The sequence below is a fragment of the Marmota marmota genome, unplaced genomic scaffold (genome assembly GCF_001458135.2).
Source record: "Marmota marmota marmota unplaced genomic scaffold, marMar, whole genome shotgun sequence".
NCBI lineage: Eukaryota > Metazoa > Chordata > Mammalia > Rodentia > Sciuridae > Marmota > Marmota marmota.
Genome location: NW_025999842.1, coordinates 19199583 through 19218338, shown reverse-complemented (window position 1 = coordinate 19218338; position 18756 = coordinate 19199583). Strand labels below are relative to the sequence as shown.

Genomic DNA, 18756 nt, shown 5'->3' with positions numbered 1-18756 from the left:
TTATCTGTTTGTTAACTATCAGGTACTTGACAGAGGAATTCAGAAATAATGCTAATATTGCTGTTAACATCATGATTAGGGCTTCAATAAGTGTCATAGAAATACTGTTTTTATTTCACAGTAGGGCCAGGGTTCACCAGGACAGTGACATGCATAGCCCTTGGTTGATAGTTTAATACCATGCTTATCTCAGTTTCTTTCCTATCAAGTTGATCAAAAGTCAGGATGTTTTACTGGATGTTTTATTTTGACTACCCAAATGGTAGCAATTTACAGATTTGTGTTATTTATAAACCTGTTTTCCTTACAGATAGAGCACTGTATTGACTTTGCACAATGCTTATGATTTATTATTTATCTTCCCTGATCATTTTCCTAATAACATCCTTTTTCTGTATTGAATATAGTGTAGATACAAATTAATTGTACCACTTTTTTTTTTCTGAAACTAATCTTTGTGTTACAAGTGCCAGCTTGACAGATTTGCAGTGATCAGAACTTCTGAAGAATAATATCTCACCAATAACAAATCTAGATATTTTAGTCACTGCCATAAACATTTTTGATAGGATTCTGAAATTTTAAATTTTTTCTGTCATTTGGAAAGAGAATTTTTTAAAATTTGTATTGGAATAACTGATTATCTCTTCAGTTTAAAGTTGTATTATCCATGGTAGTGGAAAACAATGAACAAATAGATAACAAAGCCCTTGAAAAGTATTCAGAAGTTTGCTTTAACCATTAGTTCCAGCTCTCTCTCTCTCTCTCTCTCTCTCTCTCTCTCTCTCTCTCTCTCTCTACCAAATCTTTTAGCCAAGTTTGTAAGCAAATGTATTGGTTACAATTAGGTTCAAGTGCCAATGATAGAAAAACTCCAAATGACTATGTTTAAACAAGAGAGTTATTTCTCTTTCATATAATGAAGTGCTAGAAGTGAGCAACCCATGCTCTACTCCTTAGGCTCCCAAGAGGTCCTGACCTCTAGATCACTGCTCTGCAGTCTTTTTATGTCATACGTTTGATCTCCTGGTTTATGGTGAAACTCCAGCCATCACATCTCCAGGTCAAGCAGCAGGAATGGAAAAAGACATAATACCTTCCTTTATGGACCCTTTCCAGAAATTGCATGCCTTTTGAGGACTCTTTCCTATTATCCAGAACTTAATACTTGTAGTTTGAAAATTGGGGAAATATAGTTTTTATTCTGGACAGCCTGAATTAATTTTGCCCATTTATTTGTCTCTGTTTTTCCAAAAAAATGTGAACCAAAAAATGTTTTTTGTTTACTTTTGTTCCTGGTTTCTAGAGTGGTGCTAGTACATAATAGTAGCACAAATATTTATTGAAAATTGAATAAACCAGTGAACATAAGGAAGTAATCATTATAAATCTTCACTATTTTGTTTTCTTTTTGTCTTCTCGTAATAACTTTGATACCTGATCATAACAAAATCAAATGAATCTCCTAAAAGAATATACTTAAAGAAACATTATTAAAGCATATAAAGCCCAAGATCTGAAATGTTAAATCCTTAATTAATAGCTGCTTATCCTATAATGATGACATAAGTATTGGATACCTTCAGTAACTGACAATGATTAATGTTATCATTATTTTTGTGTTGTATTTTCAGTCTGTAAAAGCCTCACTTAACCCAGAGCTGCTATCCTAATGAGTACTATTAGAATTTCCACACAGTTTTAGAACCTGCCAAGGTGCCACCTTCATTAAAGAGATATTATATACCTATCTAACTATATTGATATATATAAAATAAAAGATACTAGGCCTAGTGACCAGCAACAAGGTCAAAATGGTAGGCATAAAAGAATAGCACATAATCCTCCAATTCTCCATGAGAGATTGAAGACTTGAGATTGCTTTCAGATTTAATTCATAAATGTCCTCTGTCAGTTCTGTTAAGTGGAGTTTTAAGTAAGTGATTACTCTTGCTGTTTTGTGAAATCATGGCAGATCTGTAAGATGAATGGGTAAATCTATATTAACAAGGATGTGGGTATATTTACATGGAAGCAAACAATAAGAGATGATTAACAATATTCTAACAAGTTCTAAACAGTTTGCATTTCTGAGCACAACATATAAAAGCTTGGAATTGTTTGATTTCCAGATTGAAGACTATGATGTGATAGCTAGCATGATAGGAGCCAAGTGTAAAAAGCTCCGCACCCTGGATCTATGGAGATGTAAGAATATTACTGAGAATGGAATAGCGGAATTGGCTTCTGGATGTCCACTTCTGGAGGAACTTGATCTTGGCTGGTGTCCTACTCTGCAGAGCAGTACCGGGTGCTTCGCCAGATTGGCACGCCAGCTCCCAAACTTGCAAAAACTATTTCTTACAGCTAATAGATCTGTGTGTGACACAGATATAGAAGAACTTGCATGTAATTGTATCAGATTACGGCAACTGGACATACTAGGTAAGGATGCAATATATAAATTTTTTTGAAAGCCTGTTTCCTTGACATAAAACCTAATATCAGATTTTTTTCAAGGAAACCACAAAGAAACGTAACAAAATTTTTCCCAAGAAGACTGCTTGGTTTGATAGAAAATATAAGAAATAAGGAATAATTATATATATATATATGTGTGTGTGTGTGTGTGTGTGTGTGTGTGTGTGTATACACACACACAAGTAAGTTACAACTGTATTGTTGAACATGTCACAAGTTCTAAATAACTATTAATTCTTGGTCTAATTAGAAGAGAGAATTTAGGTGAACTGTGTTCTCCATTTTTCTTGAGGAGAAATGAAGAAATGAATCCATTTTAAAATGAATTCAAGTTAGATTTTCTTTTAAAGTTTCTTAATGTTGAACTGTTAATAAAGGAATGTTATGATGTCTCCCTCCCTGCTAATTTCAGTTTTTAGAAATAGTTCTACCCTGAGGCAGATCTCTTGAAAATTCTTTCCAGTTCTGGGATTCCTTGTGTCCTTATTGCATTCATCAGCAAGGAGCCCTTTGAGATGTCATTACTTACTTCTTATCTTATTCAAAGGTGCTAGTGGTGCCACTGTAGTTGTCATTGCCCACACAACTGGTAATTTGTGATCTCACATAGCACTTGAACTGTTTTCTGGCAGTCTGTTACTACTAATTTACAATTGATTAGTCCACAAAGTACATGTGTATCCCTTCCTCTTTATTAAACATTCAACAAAAGGAAAACCTGAAGATTCTCAACATCTATGTTTGTAGTTTCAGTTAAAATCTCTCCACATTCAGGTTTATGATACATTTGTGATGCTGCTTATGTTGTTGCACATTACTTATTCAAACTACTTTTAGGCCTCTCATGGTGCACACTTCGGATTAAATACTTCATCTGTGTGATATTTTATTTGATCTTCACAGCTCTGTTTTCATAGGTGAGGGTACTGGCACCCAGTGGTTAATAAATGGCAGAAAAAAGGTTCAAATCTAATGTCTTTGGTTCCATAGTCAGTACTTTTTTTTTCTTTTTTTTGGTCACACCATAACTACTCTGTGGTTATTTCTTTTCCATCCTACCTATCTTTCCTATTGAATTGTCCTAAGCCTTTTGTAAGATAAATATTTCAAAAAGTTCAAGAAAAAGCTGTGAATTCACAAGAACATGAGTTTCACTTCAGAAGATAGTGCTGTTGCTGGTTAAAATCTATTTTTTATAACTCCTTCCTCAAAAACAAACAAACAAACAAACAAGCAAAAAACCATCATATACTGACTTGAGCAATAGCCAATGTCTGGAGTAGATACTACAGAACTATGAAAGTGTCAGGAACACTGATTCTAAGCAATGCTCAATTGTGATGAGCAGTGGGGTTGGTTGTCAGGTGATCTAAATTTGGCCTGTTAATTGTGTGGTTGAGGGAGTATAACTCAGTGGTAGAACATTTGACTGCAAATGTATGAATAGTTTTATAGAGATGTAAAAGAAAAATAAGTATAATGACTCTCTTTGGGAGAATCTGTTCTAACCACTGTGTTGCATTTTCTTTACTTCTGTTGTTGTTTGATTTTCTTTCATTTTTAAGTGTTATAAGGCTTTTTTGAAAATAAGGATTCTCAGTTCAATCAAGGCAATAGTCATTATTTTGTCATTGCTCGATAGAAGTGTTAAGTGGCATACCTGCTTCACAGTGAAAATGCTTCTCATCAGTACAAAGCTGAGTGAGTAGTATATTCCTTCCTTTAAAGAGATTATAACTAGGGGCTGTGGCTGTGGCTCAACGGTAGAGTGCTTGCCTCACACATGTGAGGCACTGGGTTCAATCCTCAGCACCACATAAAAATAAATAAATAAAGTAAAAAGATATTGTGTCCATCTTTAAAAAAAGAGATTATAGCTAGTAAAAAGGAGAAAAACAATCATAATACAAGCCAGAGGCAAGTCCATTTTAATGGGGCTCAGAAAAAGATAGCATATATGATTACAGAATAAAGGAAGTTTATTATTATATTATAATTAACGTTTATTTAAAAGGTTAGTAGATATTTTAAAGACATCCTTGAAAAGTGATGAGGAAATGGGAAGGGATGACATTGTAAGCACAAAGAACAGCATGAAGCAAAATATAGCAGTTGATTTTCAGACTACCTTTAGAGAACAAATCATCGAATTTAATTGTATATATCTATTTTGTTATTACAATGAAAGCTTTAATGGAGAATTTTGAACACTGGGATGAAAAATCTGCACAAAATTAAGTGAGGAATAGCTATTATGGGATTTTTTTAGTTAGGAGAATGAATGACATATTCATGGCCACGTTTTACCTGGGAATGCATAGCAAGTTGATTGGAAAAGGAAGAGATTAAAATCAGAGAAATTTGTTGCAGTAATCCATGTAATGAGGGTCCAAACCAAAGTGATGGTATTGGGAATTAACCAACAAAAACAAAAATACAAGCTACTTCGGAAGCATATTTAAAATTTAAATTTTAAAGTTGAGTTCCTTCACAGAATTCTTTAAGGCTTTACAGAACTCGTTGTTCATCAGGAAACTCAGGTTCTATTGGGCAAGACAAGCAAATAACAATCACAATCCTGAGTTTAAGAAAACGAACAACTAAGTGTCTAGGGTTGAGGTTGTCACAAAACAGAAAACCAGAAGCCCACTTAGAATAACTTAAGCATAAAGAAAAGAAAATTATTATAAAGATATAGTTTTATCGCTTAGATCCCATGAGATCTCTCTTCTTCATTCATTCCTCCTCCCTCTCCCTCCCTTCCTCCCTTCTAACTTTTCCTGTCCTGTATGCTTTAGTTCTGTCTCCTACCCCACCCTCTGCAACTTTGTATTCACAGACTTTTATGTGTGCTTTTCCCTTGACTTTCCTTGTTTTTTCTGATCCTCATAGTCACCTGTGCTTCTCTGGGTGTACATGGCCAAATATAACAGGTGCAGCCCACTGTTACCTGTCTATAGAAATAGTAATTTGTGGACATTGAAGGCTTTGCCCAATCCCAATTCTAAATTCCCAGGGGGAATCTGGATTGATTTACCTTGGGACCAGTCACAGATGGTGACAATAGAATTTAGCTCTGGAGCCCACAACAGGGAGGGGAATAGAAAAGAGTTACCAGAGAATGAGGCTTAAGTTAACATTTCAGAAATCCTAATGCCCTTCCTACTAGATGTATATATATGATGATTGTGATTGTTTCTCCCCAGAAAAGAGAGAGTTAAAGCAAGGTATGTTTTACAACAGATCATCTCTTAGAATCAAGTGATATTTGGTATTTATTAAGTGCCTACCATGTATCAGATGCTTTACATAATTAATTTAGCATCTAACTAAATATCCCATGATTGCTTCAGTTTTAACATGGACTAAAATAACTCATCACCCATCACCTACCATTCACTGTAAAACTTATCAAATTTTGTTATATGTATTTGTTTTCAATGCTGGTCAGTGAGTTCCTGAGGCAGACATGAGTCTTATTCATCTTTGCATTTCCAGTCCCTAAAACTGATACTCAATACTTAACAGAGTAGTTGCTCAATAATTACATTGCATGGAATTAGAGGTTGAATTATTATAGACATTGCTGCCTAATTTGACCTGTGGGTTAAGGAAAATGAGATGTGAAAAACATTTTACACTAGAGTGATAGAAGTAGGAAAGTCTAGATGAACTGATTAGAAGGGGTCAGAAGTAGAAATATAAATGGCAGGTAGATGACTGACAATATTCAGATCCTGGATGCCACATTGCCTAGGAAAACTCAATGATTTTTTTTTTGTTGTTGTTGTTATTGGTTTTTTTTAGTAGAACTATTTCAGTATGAAGACTTTTATTTTAAAAATGCTTTTAATTTTTAAAAGGACATTTATTTTAAGTATATTTTAAATAAAAAGGGACTAAAAATAGGACATTTATAATATTATATTTAAGTTATTTTGTTTGATTTTGTTTTTTCAAACAGGAACAAGAATGGTAAGTCCAGCATCCTTAAGAAAACTCCTGGAATCTTGTAAAGATCTTTCCTTACTTGATGTATCCTTCTGTTCACAGATTGATAACAGAGCTGTATTAGAACTGAATGCAGCCTTTCCAAAAGTGTTCATAAAAAAGAGCTTTACTCAGTGACTTAATATATATTATGTCACTAAAAGTTGATATGCTTTGTAAGGATTTTATTTGGGGGTGGTTTGGTTGTATCTTTTGTTTTTATAATGGTGAGAATTAAGACATTTGTGGATTTTAAAGAAAAATATGAAATTTCCCATTGAATCAAGTAAAAAATGTGAAGAAATGTTCTCACAAAATACTGTAAGCCATTTTCATCAAGAATATGTTAGTCACTGATATTATTTTTACTTTGTGTTAAAGTGGAATTATGTTTTAATCAATAATTGTGTTAATAAAAGAATAATATGAAAACATTTTTAACTTATTTTTAAAGGGACGCTTTAAGCATTAAAGTATCATGATATTTATGCAAAAATAAAGTTTTTTTCACACTTCATGTAAGGATGCCTCATTAAAGCTTTATGACTCAGCATATATTTTGTCTGGTATATTCAAAATTGTCAGAGCTAGTTGGGGAAAGAGACATGTTTTTCCATCTAAGTTTTTTTTAAACTGTTCAACAGGAAAATAAGTTTTTTTTTCACTTCTGATATTTATCTGTTTCATTACTAGATGTTGCCAATATAAAAATCTAGGCATTGGGGCTGGAGTTGTGGCTCAGCAGTAGAGTGCTCGCCTCACATGTGCAACACCCTAGGTTCGATCCTCAGCACCACACGTAAATAAATAAAAGTATTATGTCAACTACAACTAAAAAAAAAAATCTAGGCATAAGGAAGAATAAGAGGTAAACTACTAATTGAAATAACTTTCTGTTAAACAGATGCCATGAAAATTTGCCAGAGGAAAAGGTTTAAGGCTTTTGAATTACATGTAGATTTTAATTACATTTAAAAATCATATATGTGGGTTTTAAAATTTTTTCCTGTGCAATAATAACTTTAATGATTAGAATTCAGCTACAGTTAAGGGGTGGCAAGAGAGAAAGGTCAAAACAACAAAAAAAGCAAATATTATTTATTAAATAGTGAATTGATTTAATTTTGTTATTAAGAAAGTAGACAGAAAATATTTTGTGGCATGGAAAGGTAAGGCTGTTTTGAATAACAAACTAAAACTGTGTAGTGTAACAAACATTATTTGCCACTAAAGGCAAAAATGTTCTACAGTGATCCTATAGAATATGCTGTCCAATTTTTAACTTTAGTTAAATCTAAAATACATTTTCTCATTTGCACATGTTCACTAGTCACATAAGGCTACCTACTAGTTATCATGTTGGACACACAGATATAGAACATTTTTATCACTGCAGAAACTTTGGGGGGTGGGGTAGGGACAGGAGTACTCTTAAGTTTCTTGTTATAAGAGCTATTCATTTAAGAAAAAAGCACATTAGCTCTTAATATATATCTTTAAGCAAATTTTGAGGGTTCTGTCAATAGTACATATATTGAAACACTTTTTCCCTCAAAGTTCTTAAGCTAGTAAATTTGGCAAATAGTAGACATTCAGTATATATTTACTGAATGTAAATAAATAAATAAGAATATGTTATTTGTATATGCTATTGACTTCTAAAATGTCAGTTTTAAACTGTAAATTTTAAAATTTAATAGTACTATTTAATCTTTTGTAAACTATAAAGAGTATAATATGAAATTTAAAATATTAAAACATTAATACAAGCTGGGCATGGTGCCCTATGCCTGTAATCTCAGCGACTTGGGAGGCTGAGGCAGGAGGATAGCAAGTTCAAACCCAGCCTCAGTAACTTAGTGATGTCCTAAGCAACTTGGTGAGACTCTGTCTCTAATAAAATGTTTTTTAAAAGGGCTGAGGATGTGTCTTGATAGTTAAGTGCTCCTGGGTTCAATCCCTGGTACCCCCCCAAAATTATACAATCTCTTCTATATTAAAAAAAAGTATATATATATATGTATATATATGAGAATTGCCATCCTGATCATACCAATAGTATGCCCACTCAGACTTCTGTTTGAGGGAAGAGGTTGGGAGCAGTTGGGAAAAGGGCTTGGTTATCCTTTATCTTTGTACACTACAATTTTCTTTTCAGTCTTTAATGTATGTAAACATTTCAAATGTCTTATTCAAAAAGGTGAGGAGATGTATAATTTGATTATCAACTGACTGAAGTCTACCATTATCTTAAGCTGGAAGCTCATAGTAGTTAAATTCTTTGTACCAGGTACTGATTCCAGTGCTGTGCATTTACTAATTCACTTAATCCTCACAGAAACTTTACAAAATAGATTCCATTACTTAGTCCTATTTACAGATGAGGAAACTGAAGCAAAGGACTTTCCTAATGATCATATAGCTGTGGGTGACAGAGCCAGCATGCAAAACCAGGTCATTTGGATTTAGAGGCATTGCATTTAACCTGTACTTTTAAGCATCTAGGGTGGCATCTGGTTCTAGAATAAAGGTTGAGAATCATTTTTCTGTAAAGGACCAGATAGTAAATATTGGACTGTGGCCAAGAGGAAAAATTGAGATTATTGTGGAAAGTAAGTAAATGGAGAGAAAACAGATTTCTACAAAATTTTTGATGAATTCAAGACATAATAATTGAGAATATTTTTTTCTGTTTTTAAAATATGACTCTACCAATGAGAAGAATTAAATGACTTTGGGAGTATCCTTTCTCTTAACTGTAGTTCAAAGTTAGTATGTCCTATCATCAAAATGATAGGGACTGGCAAGCTGGGGTTGTGGTTCAGTGGTAGAATGTTTTTCTCCCATGCGTGAGGCACTGGGTTCGATCCTCAGAACCACATAAATAAAATAAAGGTATTGTGCCCATCTACAACTAAAAAAAAAAAAAAAAATCTTTTTTAAAAAAAATGATAGGGACTGTGATGTAGATCAGTGGTGTATGTATGAAGCTGTAGGTTCAGTCCTAACAGTGAAAAAAAATTTTTATCGTAGGTATTCATCTGCTAATGCTAATTTGAAAGATTTTACATATTTCATCTTTTCTTAAAAGTAGGTATTATCAAATACTTAAATTAATCCATGAGAATATTATTTTTGTTGGTCATATCTATCACTTGGAAGGAAGGCATTGATAGAATTAGGTTATTTTATTTCTCTTGATATTTTTCTTTTAGCATGTTATTACATTGTAGATTAATCACTTCCAATTGAAGATTAAGTGGAAACTCCTCTTTGGCACAGTTAAATAGATTTGGGGAAATGGAGGTTTCATTTGCATGGCTTGCATCAAGGCCCCCAAAACACTCCTAGACTGAATTACAAATTTGTGTAGTGGAGATCTTGCTACTTGTTTGCCTTTTGATAGTACAGGAAGTATATAAAGCAGCTGGATCTTACTTGTGATTAAAATGTTAATTGTCATCAAAATAATGTAAAGGTATTTCACATTTAAACACTGTTTTTTGACACAGTGTCATGCCTGTAATCCCAGTGGCTCAGGACGCTGAGACAAGAGGATCTCCAGTTCAAAGTCAGCACCAGCAAAAGCAAGGCACTAAGCAACTCAGTGAGACCCTGTCTCTAAATAAAACACAAAATAGGGCTGGGAATGTGGCTCAGTTGTTGAGTGCCCCTGAGTTCAATCCTCAGTACCAAATAAGTAAATAACTAAACAAACATAAACAAACAAATAAAATAAACACTGGTTTTGCTTTGTAATATTTGGTTGAATTCATTACAAAACACCATCAAATCAGCAGCAAAATCCAAATTCCAAAACAATTCACTGTGAGATTTAATCCTACAATCATGATTGAGGGCATTTCTTCTTGTACAGAAAAATTTTTTAATATCAGCCCTAAGCTCAGAAACTCATCATAAATCTCATATGACCATTAAGCCATTAACTACTATGTGGGAAAGCAAAGCAAGGATATTCTGTTTCTATATCTGATGAAAGATAAAAGAACTGTTGATGTATAAGTCTGTGAGAGTAAATGATGTTCTCTGTTAACACTATTAGTTCAGTAATACAAGATAGAGTACAATATATTTCACAAAATACCTATTAGTGAATAATATAGTAAGTAATCACAGGTTTTAAACACCTTACATTTTTAAAGGTTTTGCTTTGTAAGTTTAACCCGCTAAATCTTGTTTTGGACCACACATATTTTTACTGCTACCAGTTGTGACATATCTTAGCAGATTCTACATCAGGTTGTATGTAGTTTATGTTTTCTTAGAAAATATTCTTGTCTGGAATTGTTTTGCACAGACAATTCATAGGGACCAACTCTTCACTCCCTTTATCCTTGTCATTGATTCATCAAATAAACAATAACTAGGCAGTATCGGTCACATGTGTTGACTCATCAGGAGCCAAGGAAGACCACTCATGGTCATTTGTTTTATTATTTTTTCTTCTGTTGACTGTTGATGTGGTTCTTAGAGTTCTCAGTTCTTCAACTGTTCTTGCCAAAAGTCTAATAGTCATGAGCATGTTACTTTTCTTCAGCTGATGCAGTAAAAAGATTGAAATCAGTAAAAGGCTTTCCTTTCTTTATACCAATTCAGTCCTTTACTTTGACAGCTTGATTTTCATAAATTAATTCTGCTGTGGTGAGTTATCTTGTTTTAAATTTTCTAATTTTTCTGACCACTACATTCCTATAAATTAAAGATTTTGTAATGAGTGTTTAGCTTGGTAATTTTAACACATTCTTTGAGAGCAACTATTTCATCATTGCATGTTAAATACCATGCATTGCCATCAAATTTTATAACAAAATAATCTTCGTTCTATTATGCCTTAAATGTATTATCACTTGAAGTTTACTTTTGTTTTGACATTATAGGTAGACATTGTTAATAAAGGATATGTGTGTGTGTGTGTGTGTGTAAACAAATTTCAGCATCTCATTACCTTACTTTCAAAACTAATTTGTTTCAGGATACTGCTTTAATATAATGGAAGGTTTGGGTATGTACGTGTGTGTGTGTGTACACAATTTGTGGTATTCAATATACTGATAGTATAATTTTTAGTGTACCAAGCAGCAGTGCAGAATGCTGAGAGTATCACATGAGTCTCAACTCTACCACTGTGGTGTGAAAACAATCATAGATAATACATAAATCAATGAATGTGTCCAAATTCCAATAAAAATTTGTGGACAATGAAAGTCAAACTCTACAGAGTTTTAATGTGTTACAAAATATTTTTTTTCTAGCCATTGAAGAACAGCTTTGAAGGGCAGGCTGGATTTGGTTTGTGAACCTAATTTCTAGCCCCTGTGCTAGAGTATTATCAAATCAGTTAGTATATTCAGGTTTGTCCATTTCTAATTTTATAAGCCATATTCAAACATATTCTCAATTATATTTCTCATTTTACTATTTAGATTTTAAAATAGAATATTTTGTTTACCATAACAAGAGTTTATGTAGACTCTATACATTAAAATCTGAAGCCAAATGACTCATTGTTAGCTTTTACAACTGTCTTAAATTTTTGCATAATTATTAGTGTTTTGCTAAGGTAAATTATTTTCTAAGTGGCTAGTAACAGAAAAAGATATGTCCCTGATATGTTTGAGAGCATAATATAATGATACTCTTATGTAAATTTCTCTGCAGTAAGATCTTAAAAATATCTAATATAGACAATTAATATCCTTAGTTTCCTGTTGAGTGCTTAGTTTTGAGCCAAAATATAGAAAAGAAAAATTTATTGCAAAAGCATTTTGGTGTGTGGAGGTTTCTTCAAATTAGCTAAAACAAAAGCTCACTTTTGCAAGTGTAATAATACTAAGCAAGAATAGTAAATTAAAATTATATTTGGATACCAGGTATATTAATTTTGAATGTTTGCTTTTAATTTTTTACTTGAAGTTATTAAAGGATTCCTAATACTAACAGACTAATTTTTATTTTCAAAGCCATTTATCATATATTTATCAGTGTCACATTAGTTTTCTTCTCATTTTAGCCCATTTGATATTGGTATGTCTGAAGAACTTTTCTTTTTTATCACCTGAAAATCTTGTCAATGACTCTTACTAATAATCATCTCTATTTTCATATTGACAATATACTGTTAGTATACTAAGCTATAAGATTAACCATAGCTATTAGAATAGGGGTTTTTGGCATGAGCTAACATTCTGTTAAGAGTCTCTTTTATTTTAATCATAGATTATGATTTATTGTGTATTTTTATAAGTATTGATAAAGACTTTAAGATTTTTACTTTGGCACAGCAAGAAGTATACTTAAGATATTTGTAAGTGAATTTGTGGTTTAAATTTTTGAACATATAGATACTGTTGGCTTATTTGCATTTTGAAAGGGAAGAATAGTTCTGTCAAAATTGCTGTTTTCAGGGGGAAATTTTTAATTTATGAATTTTACAATGAGTAAAGAAAACTGGAAATTTTTTAAGGAAAAATATAAAATTAACACAGTCATATGATCTCATAGATTGCCTAGAATACACCAAAGATTCCATCTTTGTTTTGTAACAAATACCTGTACAGACAAGTGATTAAGATGTTTAGATTTTGTTTGCATAAAAAGTTGAATGTCTGTTATTATTATTTTTCTATACTTTAAAATAATAAACTTAAGTAGCTCACTAGCTCACTTTCAGAACTGATCATTTCAGGACACTGTCTTTATATATACCTTATAATGGAAAGTTTAGGTCCATAAGTTTGTAACACAGCTCCTATAAGTTAAATAGGATAAGCCTAGAAGATAAGCTATCATGTATGTGCAGAACACTAACAGTCCATACATACGCTATGAAATGACATCAGAGATGTTATTGTATGCATTTTTAAAACTAAAATACATGAATCTGCAATTTAAATGGAGTTTACGCTGTTACTTTTTTCTACTTTCTTAGCAATTTTTCCTAATTAAAATGTATTTACTCAAAAACTTGTTACTTATAACAAGCCAAAGTTTGACACAGTGTTTTCCCTTTTTATTTACAAAGTATCATGTATTTGCTTTTTTGTAGAAGGCCCTCTCCTCATTACTTATTAGCTCTTAAGTTGTTTCACCTTTTTACTAATGCCCAGGTAAGACATTCATCCATCTATATTATATAGTCAATATTTATATTGACAACAAAAATATATTGATAGTTTTGTGCCTGGCACAGATCGGGCTAAGGGAGCCTGAGTATAAAGAATTATATAAATAACCAACAACCATTTTTGAAGATCAGTGTTTTCCAAGAAAAAAATTCTGTAGTAAAATATTATCGGGTGCTGGGGATATAACTCAGTTGGTAGAGTGCTTGCCTCACATGCACAATGGCCCTGGGTTCAATCCCCAGCACCACAAAATAAATAGACAAATAAATAGATAAATAACAAAAACAATAGTGTTAGATACAGTAGATTAAATAAAGTTAGGCAGACATCTTTGCTGCTGAACTTGAGGGCCTCTAAGATGCTCTTAGATACCTTGATAGGGTGAGTTAAGATTTGTCATATTCACCAGTCTTTTCTAGAATAAGTCACCATTTCTTAGAAACTTCTGGTTTTCAGAGCACAGTTTGCAAAATGCCACTAAGCAGCATTATATGGCATAACATGAAAGGTATTCACTAGTATAGCTTTTAACAAACTTGCTAAAGTTATGAATTGTAGTTTATTTCTAATAGAAATGTTTTGTTATTTAAGAAGATTTGAAAGTTGACTAATACTTTGGTCATGTGATTTAAAACATTTGTTTAATATATGTTTCATTTTGTTAAACTTTTTTAGTGGAAGTTATATTTCTGTGATGTTTTATATAGGATATTTTTAAGTTGTTGCTAAGATTACAACAAAATTCAGGGAATTTTCAATACTAATAGAAATCCTGGCACACCATTTTTCTTGAGATGTTTTAGCTGACAGGTAACTCAGTGAAGAATTGACATAGTTGAAGCTCTGATAGCTTTTAAACATGTTTAGAAGTCCTAAAAGCAATGCCACCTGATGAAACCCAAAATAAAATAAATACTTCTAAGTCTTTAAAAACAGACATATTTGAAAAACTGAAAGACCTCAATGTTATGTACCTAGCATATGTTGTCCTCATTGTCATCAGTGTGTTTTTGACTATGTATGATTACACAGAAAAGAGAAACACTATTGTAATGTTAGAGGACTGTTCTGCCTCTGTTTGTCAAAATGTCTTCTGCTTTCCAATTTATGTGCACTGTTTGCTAGAATCGTGGGTATCATTTCCTACTTTAGGTGCATCCATTTTACCAAGGCCTGGAGTAGAAAGGACTTCCGGAGCATCATTAGACTTTTCCTCAGTGCTTTCAGTTCTGCCATACCTCTAGCAGCTACTAGCTTTAGTTTTAACTTTGTAATCTTAAATCTTTCCCCCATACAACCAATTAGTCTGTTTTTAAAGTATTTCAATTAAAATACCAAATGATAAAGAAGGTGGATTTTTTTAAACCTAGTGGTACACTGATAAATATTTAACCAATTTTGTGGGAGGAAAAAGCCCTGATTTGTATTGCTTTCCAGTTTTTACTATGTAAATTCTCCAACCATAGCTGATTTCAGGCCATCAATGTGAAGTCATTTAATGCTGAATTGGGATGAGATTCACACACTTTGCTGTTTTGAGTTGGTATGAACTAGCTCTAAGCCATCACTTCCAGATGAAGTTATTAAACATTGGCCTCATAGTTTCTTAAAAAAAAAAAAAAAGCCCACAGGTAGTATTTATCAGTAGTCAGAGTCAAGTAGTAAGTAGTGCTTGAAGATCTATGAAATTCCTCTTTGCAATTGGATACATTGTAAGAATAAAAAGAAATTTTTCTAACATATTCAATAATCACAAATAGGAAAATAAGGAATATTAAGAAGAAAATCTCTGAAAAACTTATAAGGAAAGGCAAATTATTTTTTGCTGATGTAAATCTGACATAAATCATGTAAGCTGATATAGCATTGAATGTTTGTGGTCTTATAATTTTTTTAAAAAATTCTCCTATATTTCCATGGACTTTGAAAATTATATCCCCAGATAAATTGTGACATTTCCTTCCTGCATGTTGGTGAAATTTTACATTATGAAATTGTCACATAAATTCATTATACCCATTTTTCAAACACAAATGACCATAACTCAAATGCATACCTATCATATACCATGCTCAAAACTACATAAAAGTATTCTATCATTAATGTACTTTAGGAACATTGATAAGGTATTTACCTATTTTCATAAGAAAAATGCTTGGTCTGGGAATCTCAAAATATTTACTTTGGATATCTTTTTACTTAAGGTATCAGATTTTTGGCCTAGATTTAGGTCCATGTATATATTATCTTTTCTCAGGCTACAGTGAATTCAGTGATGTTCAGCAATACAATTTTCTCATGTGGCTTACTGGCTCCTGTGAATTGGTTGCTGTGGCTGCACTGCAGGGGTGGTCCAGGTTCACTCCAGCCAGGGCCTAGTCTGTACATGAAGACTCTATCTTGGCCTATACCCTTCTGTGGCAAAGGCTCTGAAGCAAGAGGAGTGGCAGAAATATGAAAGTGTTCCAAGTGGATACAGTGCTCAAGTCTACTCAAATTCTGTTGGCCAGAGATTATGTGGTCTAGTCATTGACAGCAGAGCTTCTCTTCCTGTCATTGTAAGTAACATCAAAAGGTTTTGGGAACCTTTAATTCTAGTCAATAACACCTCAAGTACAATAGTCTCCTATAAATATTTGAGCTCATTATAAGTAGCCAAAATATGTCTAAATAATATGAAAGGAAATAACATCTTATTTTTTTTAATTACTGTGTGCTAACTGTGTGGGTTTAAGTTCTGAATTTCTAGAAAGATCATCATTCTTTGAATTTTTGGGTGGTGGGGGGGAGATTCTCCCAAATATCAGTATCACCTAATTCTGTAGGAAATAAGCTTAAGTAGTAGAAATGTCCCTGGGTCATTGATGGTACAGCAATGGAAATGATAGGAGGATAGAAGGAAAGCAAAAGTCACAAAAAAGTCTGGACTCTGCTACTTCTCAGCTGTTATTTAACTTTGAGTTTCAATTTCCTCAGAAGTTCTGTAAGTTTTCTAAGGTCATTCTTACTATAAAGCTCCATTCTAATGCTGTTTTATTGTCATATCCTCCAATTTTTATTATAGTTTAACTCACTGTTTTTCTTAGACTTTAGAATAGAGTAATGCAACTTTAGTTTTCCTTAATTCGTATCCCATCTTAATTATTACAGGATTTGAGATAAGTAGTATATGATCCTCCTTTGTTTTTAATCTTAATATTGAACCTAGTTAGGCTTTAAAACATTCAAATCACTAAAATGCTCTTTTGGTACTCATGAAGTTTGCTTACATCATTATATGTAAGAACAACCTGGGATATTTTTTAAAATGTAAATTTCTATCCCCAACCCTTGGATAGTCTGATACTAGATAGAACCCTCAAAACTACATTTTAAACAAATACCCCAGATGTCCAAAGTAGTCTAAGCTATACAAACCCTATATGTTATTTGGGTAATAATGAGAAAAAAAAATGCTAGATGCTACATATCTTTATTTGGACTTTATATTTTGTTTTCATGAATTTATTTTTGCCACCACATTTAGTGTATCAGGCCTCTATAAGTGATGAAATTTTGATTATTTATGATATGGTTAGGATAAGTGTCCTCCAAAAGATCATATGTTTTACGGTTGTTTCCCAGGACTGCACCATTTGGAAGTAATTAATCTTAAGAATTGGGGTTTTGCTGAGTACAGTAGTACATACCTCTAATCCCAGCTACTTGGGGGGCTGAGACAGGAGGATTGCAAATTTAAGGCCAGCCTGGGCAGCTTTTTGAGACAATGCCTCAAAATAAAATTTTCAAAAGGGCTTGGGATGTAGCTCAGTGGGAGAGTGCTCCTGGATTTAATCCCAAATATGTATCATAAAAAGGTCTCAAGATCATTGGGCACATGCCCTTCAAGAATACTATGGGACTCCAACCCTTTTATTCTTCCTGTCTTCTATTTCCTAGCTATTAGGTAAGTGGTTTTGCTCCTTCCTTTTCTCCCACCATGATGTCCTGTCTCACCATAGGCTCAAAGCTATGGTGCCAATCAGTCATATACTGGAACTTCCAAAGGAAGGAGAAAAAAATAAACCTTTTCTCTTAATCTCAGGTATTTGTGTCAGTGATGGAAAGCTGATTAACACAAATATAAAATTCAGAAGTATGGGAACCAAAATAACTTGTTACTTTGAAGTGAACGTGCTTTGATTAGTATTCACATCCTCCCAGTGCACACAACAGATGATCAACCTCAGGATGAACTACTACAAAATAACAATTATTGTTGGATTATTACATCCAGTCTCTCTGCTGCTTCCCCTGTATCCTTAAAACCTAATCTCTACAGCTATTGTGCTCCTTTTTTAAGTAATCAGATAATGTTGCTTATATGCTTAAAATCCTTCAGAATAAAAGTGAAGGTCCTTACCCTGGCTACTTGTAGGATCTTACACCCTACCCTCTCACCTCTTCCACAACACATCCTGCACACACACATACCTCAGCTCTCTGCACCAGGAGGACCCTTGCTAGGATGCACTTCTCCATATATCCTCACTACTCCAACTCTCTCTTTCAAGTCTCTTTAAATATTGCCTATGCTGAGAAGCCCATATTGACCTTTCAAAATGAAATAGCATATTCCCTTCCCCCATTAATCACTATCCCTTGTAACCTGCCATATTTTATACTATTTATGATTATTTGATATATTGTGTATTCATATGTATCTACTGCTCTATAATTTTAAACACTGCAAGCACAAAGACTTTGTTTTGTACATTACTGCCAAGGCTTAGATTAGTACCTGGCACATAGTAGATACTCAATAAATTACATATAAGAGGTTATGAGGGGAATGGGAAAAAAAAAACAAGGAGAGAAATGAATTACAGTAGATGGGGTAGAGAGAGAAGATGGGAGGGGAGGGGAGGGGGGATAGTAGAGGATAGGAAAGGTAGTAGAATACAACAGTTACTAATATGGCATTATGTAAAAATGTGGATGTGTAACCGATGTGATTCTGCAATCTGTATTTGGGGTAAAAATGGGAGTTCATAACGCACTTGAATCTAATGTATGAAATATGATATGTCAAGAGCTTTGTAATGTTTTGAACAACCAATAAAAAAAAAGTCAATTCCCCTTGGATCTTATTGGTTCTTAC

General features: G+C 33.0%; 1 protein-coding gene across 7 annotated transcripts in view; it reads left to right on the top strand.

The window, feature by feature from the left end:
- Positions 1-18493, top strand: part of Fbxl4 (F-box and leucine rich repeat protein 4) — a 107377-nt gene extending 88884 nt beyond the window's left edge. For 3 of the 7 annotated variants that reach the window (XM_048812225.1, XM_015499508.2, XM_048812123.1), the window contains exons 8-9: positions 2133-2445; positions 6446-6988. In XM_048812225.1, coding sequence (XP_048668182.1) covers positions 2133-2445; positions 6446-6609 — 477 coding nt within the window. In that variant the 3' untranslated portion in view covers positions 6610-6988. Of the gene's footprint in view, positions 1-2132; positions 5153-6445; positions 6989-15873 lie in introns of those variants that run through there. The other 4 variants (XR_007350947.1, XR_007350925.1, XM_048812171.1 and 1 more) reach the window with 4 other exon arrangements.
- The last annotated feature ends 263 nt before the right edge of the window (positions 18494-18756 follow it).